At 40.7% G+C, this 13,428-nt stretch overlaps 1 protein-coding gene across 5 annotated transcripts in view; it reads left to right on the top strand.

The window, feature by feature from the left end:
- Nucleotides 1-13,428, top strand: part of MAPKBP1 (mitogen-activated protein kinase binding protein 1) — an 88,720-nt gene that overhangs the window by 52,891 nt on the left and 22,401 nt on the right. For 4 of the 5 annotated variants that reach the window (XM_065754804.1, XM_065754802.1, XM_065754800.1 and 1 more), the window contains 13 exons: nt 608-790; nt 1,397-1,414; nt 1,830-1,990; nt 4,029-4,218; nt 5,194-5,340; nt 6,169-6,353; nt 6,465-6,556; nt 6,817-6,942; nt 8,252-8,322; nt 8,773-8,894; nt 9,949-10,024; nt 11,978-12,089; nt 12,621-12,684. In XM_065754804.1, coding sequence (XP_065610876.1) covers nt 608-790; nt 1,397-1,414; nt 1,830-1,990; nt 4,029-4,218; nt 5,194-5,340; nt 6,169-6,353; nt 6,465-6,556; nt 6,817-6,942; nt 8,252-8,322; nt 8,773-8,894; nt 9,949-10,024; nt 11,978-12,089; nt 12,621-12,684 — 1,547 coding nt within the window. The remainder of the gene's footprint in view (nt 1-607; nt 791-1,396; nt 1,415-1,829; nt 1,991-4,028; nt 4,219-5,193; nt 5,341-6,168; nt 6,354-6,464; nt 6,557-6,816; nt 6,943-8,251; nt 8,323-8,772; nt 8,895-9,948; nt 10,025-11,977; nt 12,090-12,620; nt 12,685-13,428) is intronic. The other variant, XM_065754801.1, reaches the window with a different exon arrangement.

Below are 13,428 nucleotides of genomic sequence, written 5' to 3'. Positions count from 1 at the left end.
AGTTGTATAGCATTTTACTTGTTCTTCAGTAGTCAAATATACGAAAGGAGGAGGAAAAAAAGCTAGAAAAGAGCTGCAGCTATTGATATCCTTGCAGCACAGAAGTAGGGAGAGCTGTTTGATGTTGGTATGAGCATCTTAAGAGATTGTGAATGCATTTTGTGAGCTGTCAACTAAACTGTTTGACCTGGGGAACAGCAATCAATATATGCTCATTTTTCTGAGTGCTCCTGAACAGATGTTCCTTCTTCATGCTTCAACTACCTGTTGACATTTGGTATAAATTTCAGATTGACCGTGAAAAGGTGGTTCTTCCTGAGGTTGATTTGCTCTCTCTGGGTCATATGTTTGGAAGCCTATTTTTTGTGGCATTAATCATGTTCTGTCCAACTAACTTGCTAATACTGATGGTCCTGGCACTATGCAAACAGGGGGTCTACAGCAGATAAAGCATGTCACTGCGTATCCTTGTAGGCTAATTGCAGTTCTCTTTCTTTGAGGCCTTTCACTACTTAAGGCTTGATGTTTGTTTTTTTTTTTTTCTTAAAAAAAGTCTGTCTTCCTAGAGTACCTCACTGTTTCTAACAAACAGTATTTTTATTGATAGGTCAATGCCACAGTCCCCTTGCTAGGTCGCTCAGGATTGCTTGGAGAACTGAGGAACAACTTCTTTGCAGACGTGGCATGTGGAAGAGGCAAAAAAGCTGACAGCACCTTCTGTATCACATCTTCAGGCCTGCTGTGTGAATTCAATGAAAAAAGGCTGTTAGACAAATGGGTGGAGCTGAGGGTGAGTTTTGTTTGCCTGTTCTGTAATAATTTCTGCTGAAGCAGAGCAGGAACAACAAATAAGAGCACTCAGAATGCACAAGGTGGCCACCAGTGGTTGAAAGTCATTGGGTTTCTGCCACTTTGTGACTTATGTTGCTTGGAAAGCCAGACAAAAATGGCATTGCTTCTTGGCAAAGGGATTTTATTAATCACTGAAGGTCTTTCATTCTCAAGTCTGTGTTACAGCTACTGCCTTCTAGAAAAGCAATGTCCTTAAGTAACTTTGACAACCCCTGTGTTGTCCCTCCCGTGTTTTTCTGAGTAAGAAATAGTGTTGGAAGGATTCTAATTTCTGCTCTCTCTGCATTGTCTAACCTGGCTTGTGTATCTCAATTCTTGCTCTCCAAGGCAGTAGGTAGTGGATTTGGCTATTCTAGACCAGCAAGCCTGTAGTTAAGAATTTCACAAGGTGTATTTTCGTTCGCATTGATTGTAAGATGTTCACATGAAGGGATCCAGTGTATTAAAACCAAGACAAAAATCTTTCCATACTTTCTCTCAAGTGAAATGCCTTTTCTTTTCTTTCCTTTTCCTTCTCTAAACTCTGCCTTTCACTCTTGCTCAGAATACAGACAGCTTCACAGTAAGTTGGCAAACAGTTTTACATTGAACTCATCCCCTAATCACCGCAGTCCATTCTTACCATTTTCTGTCATTTGTACAGATCCCATTGGAAGGGGGGAGAATGATTTTATTTTTCTTTCCTGACTTCTTGGACAGGTAATGTATCAGTGCGGTAGTACAGGGTGAGGTGCTGCTTGCCTGCCAGCAGTGCTGAATATCACAGAGGATGAAAAGCAATGTTCAGAGCAAGGCTGAAGTGGAAGCTCAGGAAAGAAACTTGAATTTGTAGCTTTTCCTTATTCCCAGGGTTCAAGTTCACTTCTCCAACCATGATTCCTTTGTCTGTCAAGTTGCTTTTCATTCTGTTGTATATTTCATGACCTTAGAAGTAAGACTGCATTGCTCACGAGCCTTGTGTGCTATGTCCTCCTCAGACTACTGTGGCAAACTGCATCTCTGTGAATCATGATTACATCTTCTGTGGCTGCGCTGATGGCACCGTGCGGATTTTTAACCCTCTGAACCTTCACTTTGTCACCACACTGCCGAAGCCACATTTTTTAGGAACAGACATCGCAAGTGTGACTGAAGCCAGGTACTGTGGAGAGGGTGGAAGGGGCAAGCAAGGCTTGTATGGGTTAAAACTGTTTCCCTTGGCTATCTGCTGAATGCTCTTTTTATGGACTAAAATAGGCAGTATGTGGCGGGTCCCCCCAGAGCTGTAACAGCCCTTCCTAGCATGGCTGGGCTACAGCCCAAAGCTGTTTGCCGGTTCACACAGCATGTCTTATTCCTCTTCTCCCTGGGATTGCTTGGATCTGGCAGCCTTTTGGCATTGGTTCCTATGAGCAAGCAGGCAGAGGGGATGCTCTGTTACACTTCAGTTGTTCTGTGCCGTGGCACATCCTTTGCTTATTGCTAGTGAAGGTTGAAGGCTGACCTCTGTAGCAACGTCCTTATCTTGACAGAGAGCCCAGTGTCTTGTGGAATATTATTTCAAAGGCTTCCCTGCAGTCTTTTATGGAACAAGATCTCCTACAGTTGCCCTCAGTCTTATCTACCTCGTACATTGTCTTATTTTCCTCCCTTGCATCAGTATCTTCCTCCCTGGCTCTCAATTTTCTCACCTGAGATGGATTATTTCCTAGTCTTTTGTTGCCCTTCTCCCCTACTGTCACTAGTAGAGAAGGAAGTCCAAGGGAATCCACAAGCCATCATTCTAGTGCATGTTTGGAGAGAGAAACATTTTTTTCTTGAGTGTCTCAACAAATTTTCTCTAAACTTATTGATAACTTGAGAAAAAAGTTCAAACAGTGCACTATGTAGCTCTCCTATAGGGAATTGGTGAGACATTGTGGTGGGTCCAGTAATTGAAAGAAATCTATCTCAATTTAAAGTTTTTCAATTTTTTGTAGTGCTAAAGCAAGCAATTGCGTACATAGACCTTTTAAAAGTGCTGTCTGTTGCTTTCATCTATCAGTCAAGCTGAAATATTCATGTGATTCTTAAACATGCATTCTTAGACTGCGATCTTAATTATTACGTCCAAAGAAGCTTGAAAACACAGGACTCTTTATATTCCTGTGAATGCCAGAGCTACATTATAGTTGTCTGCAGCTGCCCACAACTGTATTCATGACGGTTTTTTTTTTAATAGGATCTGGGCTACACTCCTCCAGACCTCAAAGCTTTGCACTTGCAGTAGCAAGGCTCCAATTGTCTGTTGTACTAGGTGCATTTTCATCCTCTTTCTTGCACCTCCATTAGTCCTTTTAAATTACCTTTTGTTATCACCCTGCAATCTGGCTTTAACTACTTTAATCAATATTATTAGCAGCACTGTGGGACAGGGGAGATAGCTTCTTCTCTATGTGAGTGGCAGCAGAAATTAAAAGGAGGCTCCTGTTGAGGAGATACAGGGTTCATGTGGCACGATCTTGTTGTGGCATGGTAAAGGGCGCATTGCCTTATTCTGCAGAATTCATCTGTATTTAAGTTTGCTTCAGAGAACTTACCTGCCTAGAAGGGGACTGCCTGTCTTCAGTTTCCCATCTCATGAGTGTTCCAAGCAGCCCCAAGCAGCCTCTGTGTGGGGCAGGGGTGAAAGGGAAGCATAACAGATACATGGCAACTGAAATGAATCATTCTTTGCCCACTGTGCTGATATGCTATCTTTTGATTGCAGCACTATTCCCCTTTCTTGCTGTACAGGAGCAGTTTCTGCAATCAATAAACAAAAAATAGCACCCACCAAAAGATGATCCTCCCTCCCTTTCTTTTGAGGTTGCTTGACTTGGATTTTCCACTTGGTTATGCACTGGTAAATGATGATGGCCTCCAGTGATGATTAAGTGTCCTCTTTGGTGGTCCTTCAGGGAGAGTGAAATGCCTGTCTGTGTGGGACTCTGGGTTGCATGGTAAGGAGAATGACTTTTGCTATGGAACTTCCTGACTTTTCTTGGGACTTTGCTTGTTCCTCAGACAGGTCTTCCCAGCCAGCTGCTCTTTCTACATGTATCAGCAACAGTGTATTTTTACTGGATCCCTGCAGTGAATCTGCACTTCCATGCTTGACCTCCTCGCTCAAACTCCAGGAGAGCACAAGTTAACCAGGCTCTTCTCTCTTTGCACAGTCGCCTTTTCTCTGGCACGGCTGATGCGAAGTATCCAGACACGATCGCCTTGACCTTTGACCCCACCAACCAGTGGCTTTCCTGTGTGTACAATGACCACAGCCTGTATGTATGGGATGTCAAAGACCCGAAGAAAGTGGGCAAGGTCTACTCTGCTTTGTATCACTCGTCCTGTGTGTGGAATGTTGAGGTAAAGATAGATGGGGAACGTTGTCTGCAGGTACAAGTTGTGGCTGGGGATGTAATCTGAAGAACTGCCAAACTTAAATATAAACAGTGAATACAGAGAGAAAGAGTTGACTCAGCTTTCTTTATGTGACTACTGTGGTTGTTATGGGGCTTGTGTTGGAGTTGGAGGCAGTTCTTCAGCTGCACTGCCATTGTGGACCAAATGCTTTAGATGCAGTGTGTTACCGCATCTTGCTACTAAAAGATGAAAAATCAGAGAAGGGACTGATCTGTGCAAAGCTGGATGAGAGGGGCTTTTTTCACAAATGCTCAAGAGTTTGCTGCTGACCTCAAAAAAGGTGCTTGAGGTCTGCGGTGAGCAAGTGCTCTGAAGTCAGAGGAATGAAACAAGTAATAAGGTTTCAGCTCTGATCCTCATTAACCCATTTACCAGTACTTCCTACATTAGTCTCTCAAGTGGTTATTGCTTTCCATTTTATCTAGTTGACTTCCCTTGAACTGACAGAGGGAAGGCTAGGAGATATAGGAAACAGTATGATTGGTACAATAGTATGCATCCTGGCAGTGATCAGGAAAGGAAAAATTGGAAAGAAAGTGGGAAGAGACTGAGAGCTGTTCTTGTATGTTGATCAATTACATCTTTCCTTTCTTCCTGGTTTATAAATCCGCAGTAGTACTTGAAATTCTCAAACAGTTGAGCTTTTTTGCGTAGCTTTTAAATCGTTAGAAACAAAAGGTGCTGACTTATTGCAGGCTTCTGCATTCAGGGAAGCATGTTTAGAATCTTGTTAACATTTGAAGTGAATATGAAACTTTAGTTTGGGAACTCGTTTTCCTTAGGAGGACTCCTGTCTGTCTTTTGCTGCTCCAGAATGGAGAGAGGACAGCTCTTTGATTTAATTTTGTTTTGAAATTTGCTGCTGGTGAAGCCAGTGCAGGGCAATCACATTCAGAGGTTGATTTTACCTGCCCTTAGATGTATCCTGAGGTGAAGGACAGCAATCAGTCATGCCTCCCCCCTGGTTCTTTCATCACCTGCTCCTCTGACAACACCATTCGTCTGTGGAACACTGAGAGCTCCAACATCCATGGCACCGCCCTGCACCGCAACATCCTGAGCAATGTAAGATCCCAGAGTTTGATCTCCTTGTTGCCCCTGGGATTGTTCTTTTTAAAATATTTAAGTATTCTGAAGTTAAGGCTCAGACTTCTCTAGACCAACTCAATGAAGGCTTCTGTGTAAGTAGAGCAAATATTTAGTGAAATACATAGACCTGAAGAAGCATAAAGGCAGTATCATGTGTAAAGATGGTTTGTCTGAAAACGCTGTGGGGGACTGTTGCTTTTTCTGTAAATCACCCAAGGGTAGACTAAGTTTAGTCTTTTCCAAACTGGTTCATGCCATATGCATCAGGGGAACTGCTGCTTTTTTCCTTGTGTAACCACTTCGAGATTTATTTGGAAAAGCTGTATTAAGTAGGACAAAGGCTTGGGAGAATTGAATGAGAAATATTATGCTCGCCGCTGTCACTTGTGTTGGAAGATCTGTGAGCAAAGCAGTTCTGATCTTGCCTGTTCTCAGCAGCTTACTCATGGTTTCCCTGCCAGAGGGTTCTCAAAAGGCATGGGCATGTTTTGGATGATCTGCTAGATTCCTGCTGTATCCCCTACTACATTGTAATTACTAATTTCAGAGTTAGCTTTTTTTTTGTGGGAGGTGCTGTTAATTTCCAACCCAAAGGGGAATCTTTTGCAAATGGTGGTTGAGGCACATCTCTTGAAACTTCTCCCCTACAGAGGGACTGTTTGCTTTTAGCTGAAAGATGTCACCAATGATAGAATTACTGCCAGTGAAGTTATTATGTTGTCCAGAAGCCTGACTTGTAAGTAGGATACTTCATTTTAATATTTTGTAACTAGTTAATATTTTTGTGGTTTATTGTTTCTGCAGGACTTGATGAAAATCATCTATGTAGATGACAACACTCAGGTACTTCTGGACACAGATTACAACTCAGGGGGAAGTGCAGACAAAGCTGATACACAAGTGATGGACACAAAGGTGGGGATACGCACTGTCTGTGTGAGTCCCAGTGGGGAGCACCTGGCCTCGGGGGACAGGATAGGCACTCTAAGGTAATCCCATGGAACTCCTTGTTCAGGATGAGAGCTGGATAGGCATAAGAATCAAACCTGGATCTTGCTGGTTTTATTAAGCATACTGAAATCAGTTGTATTATGTCTTAGGATATATGAGTTGCAGTCTCTGCAGGAAATGCTGAAGGTTGAAGCCCATGACTCTGAGATTCTATGTCTGGAGTACTCCAAACCTGACACAGGTAAATGCAATTTAGTTACTTTGGTTTGCTGGACCAGCAGAACCAGACTTTGTAAAGGACATCTTCCTTTTACTCTTCTTTAGCATATTGTAGGCTGAGATTTAAACTTGGTCTTTCTGTTGTGTGAAGTCTGAAGGTGGGTTTTTTTTGTGTCTATCCATGCAGTTTGCTATCGTATAATGTTATGTCCCTTAGCTGACTTATGAAGAAACTGTTGGATTTTCAGTAATGGTCTTGCTTTCTTTTTGTCTTTCTTAAAGGGTTAAAGCTCTTAGCCTCAGCCAGTCGGGATAGATTGATTCATGTCTTGGATGCTGGAAAGGACTACAGCCTGCAGCAGACCCTGGATGAGCATTCTTCTTCCATCACTTCTGTGAAGTTTGCAGGTAGACATGGCTGAAGATGCAGCTACTTTTTTGTCATCTCCTGTTGGTTTTGAAGACTGCCCTGATTGAAGCCTCAAGCATTTCTTTAGAAATCCGTTTTTTTTGTAGTGATTTATTCCCTGTAACTAGTGTCAAATGGTTATATCTTGTCCTTAGTAAGGAAAACTGTGGAACATTCATCCTCCAAAAAAACTCTAGAAGTCATTAAAAATATTTTGAGATTAACTGGTCACAAGTAGATCTGTCATTGCAAGCCAGTGTAAGACTTTGCATTTGTGGTAATGGAGCGTGCTGTATCCCCAGCACCCTAAGACAAATAAAGATCAAGTCAGGAAGACAAGTCAGCAAGTCAGAGTCAGTCTGAAGAAGACAATAGGGCTGACCATAATAAAGTGACATCCAGGCAAGTCTGTAGAGTTACAAGGCAGGATTTGAGTGCAAATCAGGAAGCTGAATGTAAGGGTCAGAACTTGGATCAGTAGGGTGTCCAGGCAGAGGTGTGACTGCAGTGCTGTTGCAGTGATGTTCAGTTGGGGTTCAAGGGTGAGAACCTGAGCTTAAAAGTAGCTCCAGAGTGAAGAACAGAGACCTTACTTAAGCTTCACAGAACACCTTCAGGAAGCTTCTGCTGAGGATCTTTCAAGCTTTTTCTCAAGTAACTCGAAAGTCAGCAAAAGTCCTCAGCTCTATCTTTTTGGTGAGTTGTCTTTGAATGCAGTGAGCTGAACTTCTAGGAGATGGGGGAAATGCACTCTTGGCTATGGCAGCTAAGATTGTTGTGCTGTTCTGTAAGCTAAATGCAGCCCTGCTCTACATGGGTGCTGTTCAAGTGAGCTTGTGTGGTGTTGGATACGTTTTCATTCTGTTGAGGTGTTGCTTTGATGAAGGAATAGATTGATGTGCTAATAGAGTGCTAAGGAAAGAAAATTTCTTGACCCTTAGATAAGAAAAGGCAGCAAGAAGTATGTGACTAAGTTTGGTGACTGAAATGTACCTATTGTCCATTTTCAGCTTGCACTGAGTGTAACCTACTTTTTTTTTCTGTCATATTGCCACCAAGTGCTATGGCACATAAAGAATGCTAGCATGTCATTGGTGAGAAGCCTTTGTATAGAGGCCTCGTGCACTTGGAGTATTAACAAATTCTGCCCCTTAGAAGGGGCTGCTGTATTGCTGCAGCATCCTGCTGCTAAGGTAGGAGCCAGTTTTAGTTAGGACTGGAATAAAAGAGTAGTGGTACAAATTGAAGCATTTCTTTCACCTTGTATTTGTGTTTATCTTTTGATCGCCTCCTTCATTTTTGTTCTAGCCAATGATGGGAAAGTGCGAATGATAAGCTGTGGGGCAGACAAGAGCATCTATTTCCGCACAGCACAGAAGGTAACGTTATTGCAGCTTTGTGTTGCTTTTTTCAGGCTTTTGTAATAATCTCACCACTAGGGAACTACTTAAGAATGAGTGATACCAGAGTTTATGTAAGAGCTTGTTGCTTTTTCAGCCTCAGTGTCTCCTACTCTGTCTCAATACAAGAGATTACGGTTCAGAGAACTATTTCTGTGAAGCATACAGCTGCCACAAGCCTGACTTTTCTCAGCAATATGCAAAGTAGAGAGCTGTTGGGATATCTATTTTTCTTCTGCTGTCCTAGATATTATAAAGAGTGGTGAAAGAGTATGGGCTGGAGGGAGGAGCTTGCTGCACTGCTCCCAGCAGACCTCTTTAGTGGGGTTAGTTTATGCTGTCTGTGTGAGAAGGCTCATCTGTATTTAGAAGTTTTTAATAATTAATTTACTACTTGATTTTGACATAAAATTTTACCCATATGCTTAGACAGGGGAAGGAGTTCAGTTTACTCGAACACATCACATTGTTAGGAAGACTACTCTATATGACATGGATGTGGACCCCAGCTGGAAATACGCAGCTATTGGCTGTCAGGATCGTAACATCAGGTTAGTTCAGATCTTATCTTGAAAATATTCTTGTGATCATGAATGAGTAGGTCAGGGCAGTTCAAGCACCATCATTGTTCCTTGGTTCTTTGCCACAGCACCTTTGATCTGAGGTCTCACCTCAAACTCTGTGAGGCTGTTTCTTTTGTCAGCAAGGAGAAAGACAGAGTTCAAAGTGTAGATATCCAGAAATGTCCATTGGTCTCTTGGCTTCTCACTACGTTGCTCTGCAGAGCAAAGTCTTACTACTGGGGAAAGAAAGTGTGCCTTCCTTGGCAAGCACACCATTGAGCTGTGGGACAAGAACCTTCTATACTGTGTTCATTTTTGCTTTTAAAGGTATGTCCAATCAGAAGCTGTGCAGTCCGATGGAGTAGCTGGCAGTGAAGAAACTAAAACTGAGCTAGATGTGACCGTCTTTTTACAAGTGCAGTCAATTCTCTGCTCCCTTTTAATCCATTTGTCAATCTGTCTGCTTCTACCTTCAAAGCAAAGGAAACTCTCTGTAATTGTGTGTCTCCTGTTGTATCTGGGTGAGATGCTGAGAGTTCTGGACATAATTCAGTGCCACTGCTAAATGTCATTTGTTTTTGAATTTTCATGTAAATAAAGGGTTTTGCTCTCTTAAACATTTCTTGTAGTATTAAGAAACCACAGGCATTATTATGACAGGGGGAGCTGGATGGAGCTTGTTAGTATCCATTCCTGCTACATAACCATTAGTCATTACAAGGTATCACAAGGTTTGTTCCCTCCTACTTGACTCCTCTGCAGTGTCTTGACACTATACTTATCCTTGATTGTCAGCTTGAGAATCAAACCTGGATTTTAAATCAGATAATTTACTTGATACTGAATCATCCAGTCTTGGGCCTCCACATTACTTTACTGGTGGCTTCTTAAACTATTTAAATGGTGATTGCTGTTTATAGGGGCTGCAGCTCCCAGGGATGAGGCCTGTCATGAGGAGCAGAAAGAGAGAAGGTTTCTGGTGACAAAAGACACAGAGCAGTGCATGGGTAAAATGTGCAATGTTATCTTACTTTTCCTTCAGGGTTTTCAACATAAGCAGTGGGAAGCAGAAGAAGCTTTACAAGGGATCCCAAGGTGAAGATGGTACCCTCATCAAAGTAAGCTGTTTTCTTTCTTCTTTCCTTTTTATTTTTCCTGCTCTTCTGACAGCACCTTCAAGCTCAACAAATCATATATGAATCTGGACATAATACCTTTTTTCTTTCTTTTTTTTTTTTTCCCCTTCCCTTTTTGCTTGCTTTTCCTTATCCTGCTGCTTCTTCCATCTGCCTCTGTCCTTAAGGGCTGCTAAAGTGTTTGGATTTCATCAGGCTAAAATAGGAAGAATCCATGGATGATTGTAACTTCTGTCTTCTGTCTGAAGTAAGACACAGGCTCATGTGGCAAAAGCAAGCAGAACTGCAACAATATTTATCAGGAGATAGTCTATTTACTTTAGTCCTTGTATTTCTGCCCCAGATAGCTCATTCTGACTTTCTTAATCGTTATTCATAGTTTTTGAATGTGGAGTTGCCTGTAGATCAGAGTTCGAGAAGTGTTGTTGCCAGAGGGCAAATATGAGTGGCTTTACAAGCTGATGAAATTAAACAGCATCTGCCTTAAAGTGCTCGTGTTCTTTGGGCCTTAGAGTGCTGAACAACCTCAGTACTGCTTAGACAGTCTCTTCATGTTCCACACCTGAGTATGTCCAGGCTTTGGGGCATCATGCCTGCATCTGCTACATGTCCTCCCCCTGGTAAAGCAAGCACTGTTATAGGGTTAGTGCTAATAGTGATGCATACCTCAATGTGCTGGCAAGAGTTGTATCCTTATCTTCAAAGGGGAGAGACAAGTTGACAGAAGCAAAGTATTTCTCAAGTTACCAAACAAGCTTCTTCATGGTGTTTGTTTTCACTGTTAATTTTTATAGTTTTAAAAACATTTTTCTGTTGAGCTTCACAGGCTAGCAATATTATCAATTGGTATAAAAAATTGGGTCAAAAAATAAAGGGGAAAGCAAGTAGCTTTGTTCAGTGTCATCTATTCTGTGTTATAGAGACAGATAAGTTCTCTGTCTACTACATTCCTGCAAGTTTTTTTAAATTGAGATGCTTGATTATGTCTTTCTCAGAGCACAAATCTTAAACTGTTGCTTGAAGCTGGATTCTTTGTTTTTAATATTTGTGTTTTTCATGTGTAGCTCAAGTGGAATATCTCAATTATTTTTAATCTTGCTTTGTTCATTTTTTAGGACAATTATATAACTGAAGGATTATAGTTCTCTGGAATTTGAACTTATTTGGCATGTTGTTCTGAGATCATAACATGCATTGCAATTCAGCAAGTAGAATCCATTCAGTGACATCTGAAGTCAAAGATACGGACTAGCTGAAGAAAGCTATAGTTATTTAAATATAGTGACTCTTTCAAAAAAAAAAAAAACAAACAAGCTTTTGCTCTCAATTCCTTTATACAAAGGCTAAAGCACAACATTTGCTGACAACGGCTAGATTTACTCTGTAGTGTAGACTTTAGCCCTAGTGAAGTATTTGACACAAGCTAAAATAAAAAATGGGTGTATATTTATTAAAAAATTAAAACAAAACAAAAAAATGCATCATTAAAGATGATTTTTCTTTATTAGTTTCTCTCATCAAGATTGGAGTCTTTAAATACTTCACTTAATTCCTTCAGCTCTGATTTTTTTTCTTTTTTTTTCTTTTTTTTATTTTATGGTAGAAGAAAATTAGACCCTCCAGTACTTTGAAGGAGGTAGGAAAGAGAAGTATAGGCCTGTGTATTGATGATGGTGACCTTCAGAATCACAAAGGCATTTAGTCTCCAATCCTGTTGGAAATAGTTTTTTAGTTACTTGGTTTGTTTTAGCAGCTTACTCAGGCTGGAAATTTGTCCTATGATACTGAGAAGCCTGGTACTCAATTGAAGAATCCATTAGAGCTACTTGCATTTTATTCTATTAACAGCTGTGAGTGTCCTTGGTGTTCTGGTCCATTTTCATACAGTTTGAAAGGGCATTCTCAACAATTCTTCACACTTCTCTTTCTAAACAGGTGCAAACGGATCCCTCTGGGCTTTATATTGCAACTAGTTGTTCTGACAAGAACCTCTCCATCTTTGATTTCTATTCAGGCGAGTGTGTTGCAACCATGTATGGGCACTCAGGTATGGCTTGTAAACTTCTGCGTTTTTCTGCTGATGAATATATTACTGTCTGATACTAGTCAAAGCTTTTTGAAGGTTTGTCCCCACCAAAATTTACCCAGGGGTTATTTTGGACTAGGTTGCATTTGAATTACAGTTCTAGTTTATTTCACCCCAGTTTAAACCCTTTTAGAATAAATCTTGCACACAAGCACGTGCATGCCTCCCAAACCATGTATTTGTTTGCACAATTAGTTGCAAGTATAAGGTAGTCTTCGTTTTTTTCAGAATATACCATAAGCTCTTGCCATGCAGGGCATGTCCCATTATAGAAAAGAAGAGACTTCAGTCTTCATGCTTACTTTACCTTATGATACCCTTTCCACTCTTTGTTAGGTGGTTATGGTAACAGGGACGTATTGATATGTCAGTTGTTGCTTTAATCTGTTTATGTCTTCAGTTCAGCAATTCAAATTCTATTTGGCTAATGATCTGTTCTACCTATTGGAATAATTAAAGAAAGGTTTATTGATTGTTCTTTATTTCACATAGAAATTGTGACTGGGATGAAATTCAGTAATGACTGCAAACATCTGATCTCTGTTTCTGGTGACAGGTAAGAGGGGATTGCTTGTTTGTCGTATCAGTTTTTGAGTTGACCTCCTGCTTCTGGAATCGGTGAATGCTTAGATCAGTTTGACCTGATAAGATTTTTCCTTCAAGAAATAATTTTTCTTGGAGTGCTGTTTCAAGGCATGGTAACACAGATTTTTTTTTCCTTTCTCTCCTATTAATAAACACAGTTTAAGTGGAAAAAGTTTTAGAGTGAGAGAGTTGTTACAGAATGTAAAATATCTTAAATTGAATCATTTATTTCTGTATTTCAGTAAAAAGTAATTTTTTTTTCCTCTTGCTTTGTCTTTCATGTGTGTAAATAGAAGAGGGGAAAAGCTGCAGAAGGACTTAGTTTGTTGTAGATACCTGATAAATTCCAGAAACATGGAAGCTTTGGCATACTCAGTTATTCTTGTAATTTTAGTGCAATATTCTCTCGTTGATAGGAGTGTCATTTTCTTCACTAGGGATGTGGAGGAGGTGGATGAGAAGTGAGAAAGGGATTCATGAAGAACTTAGCTGTAAGGAGAAGAGAAAATGTGTTTTTTTTCAAAAGAGAACAGAGGAAAATGGTTTATTCACACACTATAGCATGTAAAGGACTGAGAGGCTTGAGAGAAAATTACTGCAGTGGAGGAAAATAAGGTAAAAGGGATAGGTAGAAGCATATTTGCACAGAGCTTCATGTTGAATCTTAATGTGTTTACAAGTTCTTGCTGTTTGCTGCTAGGTTTGATTGCTGTGG

Source organism: Cyrtonyx montezumae, unplaced genomic scaffold (genome assembly GCF_038088225.1).
Source record: "Cyrtonyx montezumae isolate F1298 unplaced genomic scaffold, pur_monq_1.0 scaffold_10, whole genome shotgun sequence".
Lineage (NCBI taxonomy): Eukaryota > Metazoa > Chordata > Aves > Galliformes > Odontophoridae > Cyrtonyx > Cyrtonyx montezumae.
The sequence above is the reverse complement of the archived record's forward strand: the minus strand, read 5'-3'. Positions and strand labels throughout refer to the sequence as shown.